Here is a 19,673-nt window from a genome sequence, read left to right as displayed (position 1 = left end):
ATGGTTGACCCTCTTGCCATCACACCCACAGAAATGACGCCATCACAATCCCAGAAGGCTGTCACCGTGACTTTTCTGGCAGAGGGGTTTGTCTGTAATGTCTTGTTTTGTCACGAATAAGGTTGACACCACTGCATGGACTGCCTTTTTGTTTCTGCCACAAAGTGGTGCTCCCAGCTTTCGTCCCCCGTAACAATCCGTTAGAGAAAGGCGTCTCCATCTGTCTCAAAACGCTCTAATAGTTCAGATGAAATGGCCCTTCTTTGAATCGTGTAGCCCGCTGTGAGTGTTAATTGAATCCATCGGGAGCACCACTATCTGAATAACCGAGAGTCCTGATCATTGCAGACCCACTTCCAATGCTGAACGACAACTATAGAGCCAATAGTCAAGTTCTGATGCACCAGTTTGCACGAATAATGGCATCTGCACGATTCAGTATGTCTGGAGCAGCCGCTGTGGCAGGACGTCCCAAGTGTGGCTGGTCGTGGAGCTTGTTTCTGCATTTCCTGAGCGTTCAACTATCTTTACCCGTTGCCCAACTGTGCTATCAATTGCAGCATTGCCACGCACTGCACACAAGCGTTTATGGATGTTCACCACGGTTTCTTTTCTTGCACACAAAAACTCAATAACAGCATGCTGCTTGTAATGGATCTCATATGCAGACGCCATTTTGACGCTGTACTACTGCTCTGCCATCTGCCAGAATGGTTCGAAACTGCAATGGCACACAAAAAACATCAAATGGGAGGCACCAACAAGGACATCTGTCTATGTATATTAACGGCATTTTTTAAAATTTTTAGGCATTGCTTATTGAACGACCCTCGTACAATGAAAAACACGTGAAGCTTGTCTCAGATACACAGGAGTTGTTTGATAAACTGCCACTTAAATTAACAGTGGATAACTAGCATGCAGTATTTTTTGACGCCTGAGGGAATGAAGGGGATGATGGCCAGGAATTACAACAGCTATACTGTAAAACTTACAAAAGAGTTGTTTCAAAATTTGCTTCTGACTAAAGCAGACAGAACCATATATGCATGTAATGTCTCTTGATAGCAGAGGTGATGTACTTCTTCCTCAAACATCAATTTTCATGTTAAATTAAGCTGGACAAAACAGACAGAAGATTCCAGTACAGGCTACCGCTAGAAGAAAGAATGGATGAGACAGGATAGGCAATATTGTTTCACGAACAATGTTGAGTTACCAGTAGTGTAACACATTCAAGAGACTCCAAAAAGAAAAGAAAGACTTAATATGAAGCATTTGAATCTGAGAGAGGGTAACAAATAATACTTGGATCTAAGCGTCACACAAATACTGACTGGGTGGAACATGCTGGAGACTCAAATAGACAGATAGGAAATATAATCTGCTGCACCCTAGTGCAAGGAAACTGATGTGATTCACTGGAGTGGTCTCCGGTAATGCCGGAGAGAATTGCAGCCCTGGCAAAGGGGTAGACATTTGACACCTGCCCCTCCAGCATCAAGTACAGTGAGGTAACTAGAGCACACCATACCTGTGTATTTCGTAGAAAGGAGACCATGGCACATTATCTGGGTGATCGCCGAACAGAGACGAGAATGTGATTGTAAGGCACAGCATTGTGTGTGACCACGGTACTGTGCTGACTTAATTACTGTCTCCGCTCACATCTTCTGTACTGGATATCTGACTGGATGGTTATTGGTTGATTGGGGTTGAAGGGACCAAACAGCAAGGTCATCAGTCCCTTGTTTCAAATGTGGTCCATTCAGACAGTTTGACATTTCATGACAGTCAGAACGATAAATGGGAAAAGGCTAAAAACGTAAAACAGCAGTCATGTCGTCAATAGTAAAAATAAAATGAGTGCAGTCAGCAAGAGAGCGACCCCATGGCTATGCTAGAGGCAGGAAGTATCCCATGTCTGAAGGAGCAGGGGCAAGACTACCTGCTATTTGAAAGCGTTCAACCGCTAGAATGTAGAAGTGCATATGGCAAAAGGAGACTAACAAATTCTAAAAAGTGATAAAAACAGAGTAAAAGGGGGAAGAAAAGAGGATCTTGGCCAAGGAGGGGAGTCGGGAATCTCCAAACACAGCTTACAGTGGGAGATACCCCAACCCTCACTGCCATGCCCCAACACCAAAGGGGGATTAAAAACCTTAAAATTGAGAATAAAAACCACTTTCCCAGTGGAAACAGAGAACCAGTTCGACTATCCAGAAATCCTCTTCCAAGGTTAAAGGTAAAGCACGGGGAAATCTGTACTTAGTACAAAAGAAGGGGGCATTGCACCAAAATGTGGGTTACGGGCTCCACGACCACAAAGTGAGGGTGGCTCATTACGCAAAAGAAAACTGTGGGTCAGCCTGGTATGGCCGATGCAGAGACAACACAGTGTGGTTGAGTCCTTTTGAGAGAGGCGGAAGGAAGAACGCCACGGGCCAGGTGTCACCTTAATCGCACGAAGTTTATTAGACACGGAGGTAGCCACCCAAGAGTTGGCCCATGATTGTGCGAAGTTGGATTTGATGTTCAACCGTATATCCACTGCAGGAGGAGTTACAGAGAACTGGGGGGGGGGGGGGGGGGGGGGGGGTGACTGCTCCCCCAGCCAAACAATCAGCAAGCTCATTACCTGGGATACCCACATCACCAGGGACCCAAAGGAAGTCAATGGAACAAGCAGCACAGTGAAGATCAGCGAGATGGTCATGGATGGCCGAGACCAAGGTATGGCGGGAAAAACTCTGGTCAACAGCCACAAGGCCACTCATTGAGACCGTACATAACAAAATGCGGTTGTGCTGGGACTGTTTAGTAAAGGTAAGGGCCTGGGAAATTGCCATCAATGTCACAGTAAATAGCCCACATGTAGGCGGCAGCAGATGATTTTCTGTGCCAACAGAGGACATGAAGGCATATCCCACACAATCAACAAATTTAGAGCCATCGGTGTAAAAAAAAAAATCCCAAAACTCCCATAAAATTTGGCGGAAAAAGCAACGGAACACCATGGGGGGGATGGACTCTTTTGGACCTCGGCGGAGATTCATCCGAATTCGGGGCAGAAGAAATAACCAAGAGGGGGTGGTGGGAAGGGAGCATGGGAAACAGGACAAAGAAGGAAGCTGAAAATCACCGTGAAGAGACGCAAGGTGGATCCAAACAGGTAAACCTGCACAAGGACGGGAATCAGATGGGCGACATCCATGGTCTGGGAACAGGATAGAAAAGGAAGGATGAGTGGGAGAGGAACAGACAGCGATCGCGTAAGAAACCAGAAGCTCGGACCACCAAACAGAAAGAGAGGGGGGTGGGATCCCAGCTTCAAACAGGAGGCTATCAACGGGGCTAGTAGGGAAGGCACCAATGGCCAAAAGGATACTGCAATGGTGGACCGGATCCTGCAGGCACAGTGTGGAAGGAGCAGCCGAACCATAAACTTGACGACACAGTCCAAGTGAGACAGCACTAAAGCACGATAAAGGCGGAGAAGGATGGAGCTTTCCACTCCCCAAGAGTTGTGGGCAAGGAAGCGAAGAACTGAGTTTACGGAAACATCCTACCTTCAGAAGTCTGATACGAGGCAGCCAAGTGAGCTTGTTGTCGAAAAGACGACCCGGAAAACGAAACTGTGGGACCACAGGTAATTGTTGTGCATCGAGATAGAGCTCCGGATGGGGTGGATCGTAGTACGGTGACAGAAGTGGACCACCCGCGATTTTAAAGGAGATAATTGAAACCTGTGTGAGAGGGTCCATGCAGAGGCATGCCATATAGCTCCCTGGAGCTGCCGCTCTGCAGAGGCCATCAAAGAGGAACTAACCCAAATGCAGAAATCATACACATACAGAGCAGGGGCGACCTAAGGACCGACAGAGGCCACAAGTCTATCGATAGCAATGAGGAAAAGAAGTACACTCAATACAGAACCCTGTGGGATGCCAGTCTCCTGGGTCTGTGGAAAACTAAGAACAGTACCAACCCGAACCCTGAACGACCAATACAACAGGAACTGGCGGATAAAAATCGGGAGTGGACCCCACTGATGAACTGTAAGGAAGATGTGATGGCGTCAAACCAATGTCATAAGCCTTGTGAAGGTGGAAAAATACTGCAAACAAATGGCTAGCAGTGCGAACAATCGCGTCAGTGTATCGACGCCAATCGGCGCGTTGGAAAGACCAAGGAGGTAGCCTTCCCATCGGGGAGTGGGAAGGGAGCGAAAGAATCAATGGGAAATGGTCACAATCACAAAGGCCGTCATGTGGTGATCAGTGTAATGAAGGGAAGAGGGAGGGAGAAGAAAAAGAAAGATCGATGGCAGAAAAGGTACCATGACTGGCACTGAAATGAATAGGGGAGCCATCATTAAGAAGGCACAAGTCGTGGTCTGCAAGAAACTGGTCTATGAGAAGACCTCGTCTAGATGGAAATGCACTGCCCCAAAGGGATGATGAGCATTAAAATCCCCGAGAAGGAGGAAGAAGTTGCAGAAGAAGGGCTGTTAGGCCAGCAGGTGTAAGTGTCTTGTCAAGAGGGAGATAAAGATTGCAAACCGTGACCTCAGAGTCAAGGGTGACCCTACCAGCAACCGCTTCCAATGTAGTCTGAAGAGGAATCCACGTGCTAGCAACGTCTGTACGGACCAACGTACGAACTCCACCAGCGGCCCACACGGGGCCAACCCGATTTCGACAGAAAACACGTAACCCACAGGGAGTCGGTGAGTGATCATCAGTAAAATGATATTCCTGTAGAACCAAACAAGCTGCAGAGTAAGACAAAATAATGGATTTCAACTCCGGTAGGTGGTGGTAATACCCATTACAATTCCATTGGTTAACCATAGAACAATGATTCAAATGGGGGTTGAACATGTTAAAGCCAGTCACCAACCGTCACCGACAAGGAGCGGGCGACATCCATGAACAACAAGTCAGAATCGGGTTGCGAAGCTAAAGATGGGACCTCTGGTGACACCAGAGGCTTCTTGCCCCGGGACTTCTTTTCTTCTTCTTTTCTGTTTGAGATTGAGGAGGGCTGTGTGACATAAAGGAGCCAACTGCAGCAAGATCGGGAACAGAAAGAGATCGGGCATCCTGGGGACCGACAGACCGTGGTTCTCGCGGTCGTCGCACGGCAGCAGAATTTTGGCCTGGAAGGTGCCGGAAAGGGATATCCCGGGGGAGCGCCCCTGACCAGCAGATGGCAAAGAAGTGGGACACTTCTCCGGCTGGGGAGGAGAGGGTGTGGGAGCTGCAGGGGAGTGGGGTAGGACAGGGGTTCGGGACTGGGGTAAGGAAGGGGGGACGAAGGGGTGAAGATGGAATTAAAGCGAACTAGTCATCGACACAGGGTGAAGACATGCATACTTCTTACGAGCCTCAGTGTAGGTTAATTGATCAAGGGACTTATACTCCTGTGTCTTCTTTTCCTTCTTATATACTGCGCAATCTGGTGAATATGGAGAATGATTGCCATGACAATTAACATGCACAGGAGAGGGAACGCACGAACTCCCCTCACGGAGGACGTCCAGTCACCACAGAGAGGGGCCTGCTAACAGCAGAAAGACGTGTCCAAAACGCAAGCACTTAGAACACCTCATAGGAGATGGGATGTACGGCTTCACGCCACATCAATAAACCATAAACTTTACTTTCTCAGAGAGGGTATCCCCTTCAAAGGCCAGGATAAAGGCCAGGATAAAGGCACCAGTATCAATACGATTGTCTTAGGACCCTTCTGAACACGCCGAACAAAGTGAACACCCTGCCTCCTGATATTGTCCCGAAGTTCCTCATCAGTTTGAAGGATGAGGTCTCTGTGAAAAATCACACCTTGTACCATATTTAGAGACTGGTGGGAGCTAATGGACACAGGGATTGTGCCAAGATGGTTACAGGCACGAAGGGCCGCAGACTGGGCAGCTGAAGCAGTTTTGTTCGGCAAAGAACCCGACCACATCTTGCCCAGAGAGTGAACTTTTCTTCAATGTGTTCCACAAAAAAATAATGTTTTGGTATTGGTGAAAGCATCCCCATCAGTCCTGGTGCAAACCAGATAGCGGGGAAAAGGTTTCGCCCCTAGCCGACGGGCCTGACCCTCCTCCCAGGGTGTAGCCACGGAAGGGAAGGCCGAAGGGGCAGGAGAAGCAGCACTAATTATCAGTTCCGTGCGGAGAGACGGCCGCAGAAGAACGGCCTGAGTTCTGGACCCGTATGCATTTCATTTGCATACTGTCCGCCCTGACACCACCCACGCCGACCAGGGGCACTCCTCACGTGCGCCAGTCAGCCACAGCGAGTGCCATTGCCGGAAGTTCCGATGCTCCAGGACAACAAGCTACCACTGCTAGCCTTACCTGAGGGGGTCACAGCACAGATATCAGAAGTGTGATCCCTGTGTGTTCAGGGGGCTCAACCAAAAGGGTACATAGCGACCCCACCACACGGGCTGGCTACCGTGAAGGCTATGCACGCTAGCTTCAGACGAAGACGCCAAAGAACAGGTGGAATGAACTAGGAGGGCACACGTCGGAGACACTAGGTAAGGTGCTCTTCCCCAAATGGCTCACACGACACAATAGAAATTTAGTAACGGAGGTCAATCCCCAGGAGGGTTATCAGGGAACGCCAAAACGACGATGTGATTACGCAACAAAGCCAAATTACAAAACCAACATAACCAGGAAGACAGCGGGGCCAACATAAGCAAGGACACCAAGAGAGGGAGAGGAAAGGGCAAAGGGGAAGGAGCAAGGATAGGAAAGGAGGGGAAGGGCAAGGAAATGCAGCCCTGTAAAGAAGGATGGCTGCACTAGCTTGGAACACCGTGCTCACCACGCACATACTCACGAAAGAACCACGAGCCCTGACTGGAAATCATACCCTGGTCTTTGGAGCTCAAGGTCTAGGAGTACCGTCTTTAACTAGCAATCAAAAACGTCCCCGGTGCTGGGTTCAAACCCTGCCACCACTTACATTTCGAATAAAAATCGTCAGGTTTCACAGCCGAAGACTTCCGGCATAAGACATCACCATTACTCAGTTAACAGCTTTGCCAAAAGTGGGTGGAGGAGCAGACCGGTTCAGGGTACTGTCTTGCCATTGGGGTTGGAAGCTTCCACTGGATACCTGGGAGGAGATTGCCACGAGTGACGTGACCACGAGAAAAAGATTGAATGACCAACGAAAGGATGACATTATACGAGTCGAGACGTGGAACGTAAGGAGTTTTAATGCGGTAGGAAAGCCAGACAATAACGAAAGGGAAAAGCTAAGGCTCAATCTGGATATGGTGGTGGTCACTGAAGTGAAATGGAAAGAAGGCAAGGACTTCTGGCCAGAAGAGAATAGGGTAATATCCACAGCAGCAGAAAATGGCGGAGCAGGAGTAGGATTCATTATGAGTAGGAAGCTAGGGCAGACAGCGAGCTACTGTGAACAGTTCGGTGACAGGATTCTTCTCAACAGAATCGACAGGAAACCAACACCAGCACAAGCAACGAGAGTTCAGGTATACATGCCGACATCACAAGTTGACAATGAAAATGTAGAAAAAACTATACGAAGATATTGAACACTTAATCCAGTATGTAAAGGGAGATGAAAATCTGATGGTCAAGGGGAGGGGAGGGGGGGGGGGGAAAGCAGTTGCAGGGGAAAGAGTAAAAGAAAGGGTTACAGGAGAAGATGGACTTGGTACTAGGAATGAGAGAGAAGAAAGACTAGTTGAGATCCATAAAAAATTTCTGCTAGCAATAGTGAATACTCTGTTCAAGACTCACAAGAGGAGGTGGTACATTTGGAAAAGGATGCGAGATATGCGAAGATTTCAGTTACATAGCATCTTCAGATAATGGACTGTTAGGTGTATGCAGAAGTAGATACGGATGCTGATCACAATTTAGTAGTGATGAGTAGGCTGAAGCTTAAGAGACTTAATCAGGAAGAATCAGTGTGCAAAGAAGTGGGATATAGCAGTACTAAGGGATGAAGAGTCTCTGTGGTTATAGATACTACCATAATCAACAGCTCAGGAGGTAGCATAGTTGAAGAGGAATGGATATCTCTAAAAATAATCACAGAGGCTAGAGAGATACAAAGAAGCTAATTGCAAAGAAACCGTGGGCAACAGAAGAAATACTTCAGTTGATGAATGAAGGAAGTACACAAATGCTCACGGAAATTCCGAAATACAGACGTACAAGTCACTTAAAAATGAGATGAATAGGAAGTGCAGAGAAGCTAAGGCAATATGGCCACAAAAAGGAGAAGAAATGTGGAAATAACAGTTGTTGGGAGCACTCAACATATAGAAAAGCCAAACAAACTTTGGTGAAATTAAAAGCACAGATGGTAACATTAGGACTGCGGCTGTAATTCTACTGATAAATGCACAGGAGAGAGCAGTTAGTAGGAAATGCCTGTATGATGGGGAAGATTTGGCTAATGTCTTAATAGAAGGAGAAACAGGAGTCGATATGGAGAAGATAGGTGGTCTACTATTAATCAGAATTTAAAAGAGCTTCAGGAAATTTAGTATCAAATAAGGCAAAAGGGAGATACAACATTCGATAAGATTTTCTAAAATCATTGGGAGAAGTGGTAACAAAGTAACTATTCACATTAGTGTGTAGAATGTGAGCCTGGCAATATACCAACTGACTTTCAGAAAAAGATTATCCACACAATTCTAAAGATTGCAACAGTTGACAAGTGCGATAATTATCACATTATCAGCTTAACAGCTTATGCATCCAAGTTGCTGACTTGAATAATATACAGAAGAATGGAAAAGAAAATTGAAGTTGTGTTAAGTGTCAATTGATTTGGCTTTAGGAAAGGTAAAAGCAGTAGAGGCAGTTGTGATGTCGCTGTTGATAATGGAAGCACAACTGAAGAAAAATCAAAGCACGTTCATAGCATCTGTCAATCTGGAAAATGCGTTGAACAGTGTTAACTTGTCAAAGATGTACCAAACTCTCAGAAAATTAAGGGTAAGCTGTAAGAAGACGCATAACATTCAATATGTACAAGAGCCAAGAGGGAACAATGAGACTGGAAGACCAAGAACAGAATGCTCGGATTAAAAAGTGTGGAAGACAGGGACGTAGTCGTTTTCCCCTACTGTTCAATCTATACACCAAAGAAGCAATGACGGTGATAAATGGAAGGTTTAATAGTGGAATTGAAACTCAAGATGAAACGATATCAATGATAAGATCCACTGATGACATAGCTGTCCTCAGTGAATGTTAGGAAGAATTACAGGGCATGCTGAATGGATTGAACAGGCTAATGAATACGGAATATGGATTGAGATTAAATCAAAGGGAGACAAACTTAATGAGAAGTAGCAAAAATGAGAACAGCGATGAACTTAACATCAGGATCGATGACCACAAAGTAAATTAAATTAAGAAGTCCTGCTACCTACGCAGCAAAATAACCGCCAACAGAGGAAGCAAGGAGTACATCAAAAAACAGTACCACAGGTAAAATGGCATTTCTGGTCGAGAACAGAGCAAACACTGTAGAGAAAGACACAGATTGAATAACAGCCAGAAAATAACTGAGCACGTAGGTTTCAGGTGATACAGTCAGAAAACTGATTTGGGGGGGGGGGGGGGCATGAACAGCAGCTTGCTACGAGTGTAGAGAAATGTAAGTTAATGTGGATGAGCAGCAAAAATATCTTATCAATATTGATGTTGTGGGAGATATATCAGACTCCAACAGATGGTAACGGAAATGAAATCTGCTGTACCCTAGTAGAGGAAAATGTGGTGGGATTCATTGAGTGGCCTCTGGTAATGCCAGAGACGATTTCAAGAAGCCAGAAGGACATACATTTGGCACATGCTCCTGCAGCATGCACTGAAGTGATGTAAAAGTACACACTGTTCCTGCATGTTTGTAAGCGGAACATGCAGCACATATTCCAGGCACTGGCTGAACAGGGGTGAGAAGGAAATGTGGCTGGAAGGCCCAGCATTGTGTGCAGCCATGTTGTCTTGTTTACTGTATTATTCTTTTGTTGTTTGGTCCAAGTGACTCTCAGCAGTATGGGACTGGACATCTGAGGTCATCAGTCCCCTTGACTTAGAACTACTTGAACCTAACTAACCGAAGAACATCAGACACGTTCACGCCGGAGGCAGGATTCGAACCTGCGACCGCAGCAGCAGCGCGGTTTGTTGTTTGGTCACTGAGTGTCTGGGGAGCCCCTGTGCTTAGACAATGTTGTTTACTGCACACACAACAATATGCTACTCTCTGGAGCCTGGCATATTTCATGTGGTGTGCCTTTTAAGTTAAAACCACCACTGTACTGTTTGGGGGTAGCAAAGTAAGTTTTGTACTGAAGTTGCTGGCCTATTGCAGACATATACTGAGGACATGGAAGCCAATTACTGCCGTACTGTCCTATACTTTGTCTGACGCACACTGTGGCACTGACGCCCAGATCTCTATTACCCCGACTGACACATCGCACTTCTGAGTAGCCGTTCTACGCTTGTGAGACAGATCTTTAATGTCCACGAGTGCGATCATCAGTACTGTTCCAAGGCCGTCACCTAAGTCAGCACCTCACCGTATGTTCGCGCAGCAGCAGACATTCGCAGCCTTCACAATCAACCTGTGCCCAGGTCTGGCTGTCAGCTCTGGAGAGCCGCCTCAGCCGCTGAATGCACACTGAGGCGTCAATGTGGCACTCGTGTTGCGACAGTAGTATGCTTTACTATGCGTTGAAGTTAGGGCAGGTCAGTAGTTGCCACACGGTTACAAGAGAAATGTGAAACTGAATACGTTGCTGTCTTCCTCGACGTGTCGCAGAATGCTAAAATCTTTCTGGTGCTGAGGAACATACATAATAGTGTTCAACTTCTCTTCATGCAGCATGATGCCAGTTGGAGCTATCATACTGTCAACTGCAGCAGTGATACCGAACAACTGATGGCTACTTTTAGTAAAGCTGCCGAACATCACAGCGCGAGCATTCATCTGGTCAGCTACAAACTGCACCCGTCACTGTGTCCGTTTTGTGCCCACAGCAGTAGTCTCACTTCCTAGGTACACTATCAAAGTATCTTGTTCAAAGGCTTGATGCCAAAATCTAGATGAATGGGCTCTACACATGCTTCATAAGAGAATTAATCAAATGAGGACGGATTTCTTCAACACTGAAATTATCCCCTCTATGATTTGTTTACTTAACATAACTGCTAACAAAAAGGGCTGAATATGGAGCTTTGATAAACCAGTCATGACAGGACAATGACAGCATTGTGAGCTATAAGGAGAGACAGTCACAAATATTGTACTGTTAGAAACACACACACACACACACACACACACACGTGTTATTGGTAAACACAGAATAACGTCTTGCCCTGGGCTCACCTAGTGGTTCACTGAGCAGCCGACTGACTTCAGTCAGATACTCAGGGCAGCTACGCATAGCATCTGCCCAGCCCTGTGTAGCCATTACTTTATAGTCGGTGGCCCTTATGAAGTGGACGGCGGCCGCAGTTAGGCTGGGGCACGAGTGCCTCACCGCCAGCACAGCTGCAGCCGCCGCCGTCTCCACCTCCAGCTGCGCCGCCACCTGCTGTTCGCAGGCGGCCTTCAGGGCTGACAGGCCATATCTGTCGGCTGCCGCCAGCAGCTCCGGGGCCGTGTCGGTCAGCTGGGGGGCCTGCAGGGTGTACACGTAAGACAATAGCTGCCTCAGCACCGGGCCCCCCACGTCCGCTATTCTGACTTCACCGCAGCTGGCCTCCAGCGTGTCGTGCTGGAACATAGCTCGGAACACAGGGCTCCTGGCGGCCAGGACCGCGCGGTGCGCCGCCAGCCGCGTCTCTCCCGCCACCAGCGTGACGACCGCGCCGTCGCCCGCGTCCAGCAGGGCGCCCAGGTCCACGGCCGCCGTCCTCTGAACCTCAGCAGCTGCCGACATGGCGGAAGGTCCTGAAACACGGCGCCACCGAGCCCACCTTAAACGGCACCCTCGACACTTGTACGACACAGGTGCAGACCAGTACAACAGCTGGTGAATGTTGTCCACCAGTGATCCATTACAATGTCACAATATCCTGTCTGCGTAAAACTCTTCCAACAGCACAGCTTTCGAGATTTCCCATACTGTTGCAGCACCCTGATTTTGGACAACGTGTCTTCAGAAGGGGTGCAGACCTCATTCCCCAACTTCTTTCTATAGAGTAGGGTTGCTCAATCACGATGTCTTTTGAAATGGAAATAGTAATTGTCCCAATCTCTCTAGTTATTTACAGAAAGAATGACTTTACACTTCATATGTGTATTTTTCTGCTTTTTACAGCTATTTCTGCAAGTCTTGTAGGAGCTGCCTCACACAGTGGACAGACGATCTGCTACAAGAGTTGGGGGTGACTTAATGGCAAAACATTGCTACGGGGTAGTTGTGGCACCCAGACTGAATCCTCCCACATTTTGGACAGATTCCAACAAGACAACACCGAACCATCAACTGGTGAACTTTTAGCAATTCATAGAGAATTGTCTGTTCCAGTTAGCTGAGACATGCTATCATTTTGTCACTTATGTCAGACAGCCACAATACAGGAAACTGTTCTCTTAACACCAACAGGTTTTCATTTCTATTATTTCTCAATTACAAGTCCTGATTCCACAGATCAAACTGTCACATTCCATGTTTGTAATTTCTACTTTAGGTGTTAACGGTAGTCGTTTAAATTAGGGGGCAAATAATTGGGCATTATTTATTCCAATTACTTTAACACCACAAATTCTTAACTTTTCTCCCACTCACATTGTATTGAGTCACTGTATCACTGTATATGCTAATACATTGAACTATGCAAAAGATGTCTCATTACTCACTTATTAACTTCAGGCATGATATCTCAGTATTTCACACTTTCTCACTGATGTATTTCTTACCGACCTGCATTCTGACAAAGATTTACACAGATTCTGAGAATCATATTTTGCTAGCAGCCCCGGATATGTTTGAAACTGTGTTAGGCAAGCAAGAGGCAAATGTGCTAATACGTATACTGTGACCGCTGACATTCGAGAACTATTAGTCGAAAACTTTACGAGTAGCCCACACATTGTTTTGCAGTTTGATGAATCTACTGATGTTTCAGATCATGCACAGTTTGTGCAATTTGTGCCGTTTGAAGCAGATTAAAGAATCACAGGAGATAATATTTTGTAACGCACTTCCTGCCAGCACTACTGGCTGGTGTTTGTATGACATGCAACTGCGAGATTGGACAAAATGTATCGCCATTTGTACCGAAAGTGGTAAAGCCGTCACTGATAGGAGAAGCGGGCTCGTTGTGAAGTTAAATCAGTAAGGCCAAATGTATCGTGGACACAGTGCTTTCTCCACCAACAGGCTCTGGCAGCCACGGTTTTACCTCCTGATCTGAAACTCGTGCTTAAAGAAAGTGATCAAAGCTCTGAAGTCAAAGATAAAGTGTTGCAAACGACTGTTTAGAACCATCAGAATCTCCTCAGATTTGGTAGCTTCCCAAAGGAGAGGTATTGACAATTCTGGAACTAGAAGCTGAATTTTAAGAACATTAAAACAAGATTCCTAATCTTTTTATTTTAATTATTTCTGTGATTCTGTTTCACTAGTGAAGTTAGTATTTCTCGCAGATCATTTTAATCACCTAAATATTGCAGAATCGAGCCTCCAAGGGAGAGAAGAAAACGAATATAAAGGCGAAGGATAAAATCCAAGCAGTCCTGGCAAAACTCCATTTGTGGTCAACGTCTTTACAGAAGGCAGTGTTTCAGTCTGTCCCTGACTTTCGGAAGACTGCCAGAGAGAAGTGGGTCAGTTGGTGGTGTGAGTTATCACATTCCTTACACGAAGCACAGCTTCACTAACTTTGGAGAAAAACTATTAATTTACTTTCCAGTAATGAACTCTCAGTTAACAGTGGGCATAGATGGATGCGAAATCCTTTTGCAGCTATGTCAGTACAACTGAGCGATCTGAACACTAACAGTCTTTGCTTTGGACATCATGCTTACAACAAAATTTAATTCCTAGAAGATTCACGTGTTCTGCATGAAGAGCAAAGACAAATATCCACAGCTGGAGAGCGAAGCTTTAGAATTCTTAGTGCCATTTACTATTTCCTAGTTACACAAATTGGCACTCTTCAATGGTGAACATAAACTAAGACCAGAAATAGGCTTCCATTAGGAAATGAGTTTGTTACTTTTATCTCAAAAACAAAACCACAATTTGACAAATTATTAATAAATGAACAGGTACGGCCTTCTCATGAAAATAATTATATTTTTTTCGCAGTTTAGCACCTACAACCCTTGCTCACATTTACCTGGCTAAGCCACACCAGTAACAGATGTCGCCAATATCAACCTATGAATAAAAGCTGTTAATAACAGTAAAATCCTTGTAAGCGTCGAGTATGATTTTAAATAATATAAATGAAAGACGGACATCATTCATCAGATTGCTGTTACACTGTTCATTTGCAAAAACTGTTCATTAGCATACATTCACAGAATGTACCACTATTGTTACTGACTGCTCTTGGTGGTACGGCTTACAGTACGCGGGAAAGAAATGATATAACGGAAAAGATAGAAGAATAACTAGTGTAATGTTTACAACTGTTATTATCAAATCATCAATTGCTAGAATTCTTCTGTCAGCATTTCAGTTCATTTCATCAGTGAAGTTGGACGAGCATTTCGGTCTGCAAAATGACACTCTATAGAAGAAATACATTGTGGAATCATATGTGAAGACAGATTCGGTTAAGCAATTGGCGAAATTTTCGATTCAAGTACCTGGACAAACAACTACCAGCAGACAGAGAGCCTGTATAAAAACAGGCGCACCTACGGCTCTGTGCAAAATGTGAAACGACGGAGAATTCCTTCAGTTGGCACACCCAGAAGTTACCGCAGACACTTGCTGAATAATTGTTCAGAGCCCAAAGAAGTCTACACGTAAATTGTTCCAAAAGGTGCACTTCTGTAGGAGTTACTGCCAGATATTGAAGAGCTTTCATCTGAAGCCGTATCGTATGTCGGTTGTGCAACAATTAGTGGAGGATGTTTGTCAAACGTTTACGTTACTGAAGGCGGCTTTTCAGTAACATCGACGATGGTTTGTTAGACCCTTTCCGTTAAATCACGAGTGACTGTAAGCATGGTTTCACCTTTCTGGTCACTTGAATTCACAGAACACGAGGTACTGGGCAACAGAGAACCCCAATATAGTTTGTCACAACCACTCCACGATGAAAACGTCTGCACTTGGCGCCGTGTAACAGGACTGTTTTTTTGACACGACTCTCAACAAACGTTTGATACATTGTGTGCTAAGCTCACCGAACATGGAAGACAATCCTGCTGCTTATAGCACGATGGGGCAACATGGCACACGTCTAAGGTATTGCTGGAACGAGTCCACGATGTCTTCACTGAGGACCGAGCTGTCAGCAAACATTCATGGCCACCACGTAGGCCGGATCTAACAACGTGTGATTTTTATTTTAGTTCCTCGCCTCTGTAATTTCACTTCATTTACCTCACACTTACACGCGTTACTTTCTTCTGCGCCACCCTGTATTATAGCGATGAAGAAAGAACAGTCACACCTCACTTAACGAGCACCTCCTACGAGGGTCATTTCAGAAGTCTGGTAAAAAAGGCGAGAAAAACGTTTTGTCGTAAACAACGCAACTAACCTCTCGACAGTCTCCTTTGGAGCATATAAGCTTGGTCCAGAAATCTTCCACCTTTTTCATCCATCACAAAAATAGGTCATGTCAAAGTCTGAAAAATACTTGTTGACTGCAGCTATCACCTGCTCAGTCCATGAAAATTTGTTCCCAACAAAGACAGTTTCAAATTACGGAACAGCAGGTGAGTTCAGCCTACGTCTCGTGAAGAGTGGATTAGGAGCCCATTTCCTGCACTTTCGCCGTTGTTACCACTCATGCGTGGGACTGTGCATTATCCTGGTGATAGGACGTGCCAATGCAAATTTCTAACGATCCAACAATGAAGTATAATAGCTGACAAAATAGCCTTTGGCTTCTTCAGTGCACTTTCGCCAGCCTTTGTCTACTGTTTTGACGGCTGCTTCGAGTCTGGTGGGCAGTCCGTGTTTCAGCATCCACGAGTCGGCATGAAGAGTCTCGAGCAGTGCTATTTACCGTCGGCAGGCAGTGAGCCGAAATGTGGTGCCGGATGGGCTTTCGGTCGACTGAGCTGCCGCGGCACCCACATCGGCCACAGCTTCTTCACGGCCACCAGGCTACTCCTCCATGCTGAAAGTATCCTTTGGATTATTGCTATTCCCATTTCTTGTAACATTCAAATGGCATTTACGTTCAATACCCTAGCAGAAAGTTACTTTTACGTAATTAAAGCTTAAGGATCATTAAATGTCAAGATTATGACCGAAAACACTCCGTTATTGGCTGATAGTCTAAAGCTCTCCTGACATCACAGACTAGGAGTAACACGAAGGTTCGAGTGTGTTACAGGGTGTGTGATAGTCCAAGTTAAGACGTTCTTACGGACTACTTCCGCTACGCAGTGATGCGAACCGCTATTACAACTTCTAAGTAACAATAGAAAGGAGTTGTGTGGACACTTAAGTGGAAACCTTGCCCAAGTTGATGCGTTTATGTTCCACCCATTTAGAGCGGCGGTATGTGCAACGACCGATATTCTTCTCTCTCCAGTTCGTAGCATCATTAATATCGCTCAAAACTAACGAAATGTGAGAGTTTGCCAAACGTGTCGGTATGTTGTAACCAGGTTGTCGAGTACAAGTCACGAGCCACGACCCCCGAAGCACAACAGAACCGTTCTCTGCAAACCCCTGAGCTGATTTCCTTCACTGAAGGCACTCGCCAGAGACCGCAGCCAGCACGCGCTCGGTGGCGTTGTTTGGACGGTGAGGTGTATTATTAACAGCTTAGTTTGAGAAACGGACAACAAAGGCTAAATGCATTTACTTCGCGAACCCAGAACTCAGGTTTTTGGAATTAACTGCTAGTAGTTAAGAAATCACCATACGCGCACAGTACAAAGAGGCGTACGGCGATGAGGTCATACGGAGAGATATGAAGCGTGTACAAGATGCAGGTAACAAACGTTTGGGGTGTGATGTTTGTGAGTGTAAGGTAACGTCAGTGTCTGAAGCAAACTTACTTCATCTTTCATATAAGATGATGAAACCTCAAACGCTTAAACGGTAAGGATAATAGCTAGACAGTACCAAGATAAAAACATTCTTTGTAATGAAGTGAAAAGCGTGTGGCCACAATCTGCGAAGTATCTTTTTCTATGTGACGTGTGTGTGAAGAGAGATTGCAACTGAAGGCACATGTAAACAGCAAGGAGAAAGCAATCACATTCTGTGTCTGATCGGTGTGGTGAAGTTTTATAATTGTGATTTGGCTGCCATACGAGAGGCCTGCGAATCGTTTCACACCTAAGTTAAAATATTCTTTCGGGTTAAATTCGAACCGGCGACCTATAGTATACAACTCGCAAAATTTGATGGTGTACCGATCTAAGAACTGAGCTACCAACTAACTGAGGTGTAGTCGGAAAAAAGACAATTTTCTCTAAGAGTGTAATTTCGTGGAATGACGCTGTTCTTGCTCGCAAAAGTGGTAAAGTTTATCTCTGCGGTATATCGATGTTAACTTCACAGTGCAAAATGTTTCTCATTAAATTAGGGAACTGGTGCGTCAACATGCTGGCAATTTGCCGGTACAGTGAAAACCACAATTACTCATCTTCTCGTTCTCTGGAACACTCGGAAACAACTTTTCAGGAGTTTTTATAGATGAATTTGTACAGTATGGTACCACTCATCATTTGGAACCCATTTTCCAAACCGTAAACTCCAAAACAAGAGGTCAATTAGCATTACGACAGTAGGACTTTCAGATTATTCAAGTTTTATTTCCATTTCTATAGAACAATGCTGATACTAAAGAGGAAAAGAAGCATGTTAAGCGCGTAAAATGACCATCATTCAATACAAATTCCCGAAAACGTTAAAATACCCCATTACCCGTGTAGGACATTATACACACACACACACACACACACACACACACACACACACACACACACTTGAAATGCATACCGTCTCGGCAGTCCAACTTTTATTCGGCGCCCCCTGCATTACCGTGTGTTCTGTGATGCTGCAGACTCCGCGGGAACTCGATCCAATTCTGTTTTGATTTTTGCGGCAGCCCAACCCTCCTAATGAAAGAAAAAGTTTAACAACAGCACGAAACCTTCTCTCCATTTTCAGTCGCATTCGGTACACTGACCAATTCTGTGAACTGTACGATGTGCACCGTTCGAATTCATGCCACCGTTGGAATAATCACACTTACGAAAGAGCAATACAAAATGTTGCGCTCTTTCGTCGGAGTTTAGCAGACTCGTCAGGCGCCCCCCGTACACAGAGGGTGGCCCGCGGGACGAGTCCCTCCCTCCCTCCTCCTGCTGGACTCCAGGCTGGACACCGCTGGCCTCCAGGTCGTCGCCGACTCTCCTCACGTCTCACTCACTGCTGCTCATTCGCGCCTTTAAGTCGCAATTTATGAATTTCATTTTAGATTCGTCGTCATTAACCGACACGAATTCGACGAATCTGCACATAGCAGTTGCGGTCAACTAGTCGTCTACTGTGTTCAGAACACATGTTTGAAAGTAGGGAAGGACAAACACCTTTCTTGTGAAAAAGGGTGTACGCTGCTATACTTTACATTACTATTTAATAAATTGTTTTAGTATTTTTTACGGAATGAAGCGTATTATCCTATTTATAGGTGTATTCCTACAGCAAAACATGCTTCGGATAATTTACTGCACGTGAGACTCAGAAGTGAATTTTGTTAGCTTTACCGAGGTGACACTTCATCGTCAGTTTGTAAATAAGTAGGTATTTATTCGAATTTATCCGAGTTTCTCACACGATTTTGTTCACTTAGTTATCCAACGGATCCCTGAAAACAGTTTACAGATTTTGTTTTTATTCATCGTTAACACCGAGTATTTGTGATAAAACAATCAATCCAGAATTTATGTTAAACAAGAAATTACGTAATTTTTCATAAAAAATAAATTTAACATTTATTCGCCCTATGTTTTCGTATTATGGGACCCATAGTATTCACGCAGGGAGTCGGCTGGTTCTTTCATTTCCTTTCGAAAGACGAAATCATTTTTTATTAATTGCAAAGGTGTTTGGTATATTTCATAAAAAAATATTGCACGTTTTCTATAAAGTATTTTTCAATTCTTTGTGAAGCATCATCGTAATCACAACGATTCAATTCACGTAATCACAATCGACAAGAAAAATGAACAGGGCGACAAACAACGACGATTTTGTGGCAATCCCGATCACACTACAGCGCTAGGGGAACAGAAGCGACGACGACACACGGTGTGTCCGTTGCAGTCTGAGGCCGTCTGCAGAACGTTTCCCAGAGACTGCTGCACTCCACGCCTCCTCTCGCTGCAGTCAATCCTACCCGTCTACTGTTTGTGGGCCGTGGTGTCCTTCCATCGCCGATATCGATATCCCGTGTGACGGAAGAGTCTCCGGTCGGCGCTGGTCGA

The 19,673-nt window shown here is 45.3% G+C and overlaps 1 protein-coding gene across 1 annotated transcript in view; it reads right to left on the bottom strand.

Moving 5' to 3' along the window:
* Positions 1–19,673, bottom strand: part of LOC124553927 (ankyrin repeat domain-containing protein 65-like) — a 445,704-nt gene that overhangs the window by 31,211 nt on the left and 394,820 nt on the right. The window contains exon 2 of the mRNA XM_047127949.1: positions 11,415–11,981. Coding sequence (XP_046983905.1) covers positions 11,415–11,970 — 556 coding nt within the window. The 5' untranslated portion in view covers positions 11,971–11,981. The remainder of the gene's footprint in view (positions 1–11,414; positions 11,982–19,673) is intronic.

Source organism: Schistocerca americana, chromosome 11, assembly GCF_021461395.2.
Source record: "Schistocerca americana isolate TAMUIC-IGC-003095 chromosome 11, iqSchAmer2.1, whole genome shotgun sequence".
NCBI classification, from domain to species: Eukaryota; Metazoa; Arthropoda; class Insecta; order Orthoptera; family Acrididae; genus Schistocerca; species Schistocerca americana.
The sequence above is the reverse complement of the archived record's forward strand: the minus strand, read 5'-3'. Positions and strand labels throughout refer to the sequence as shown.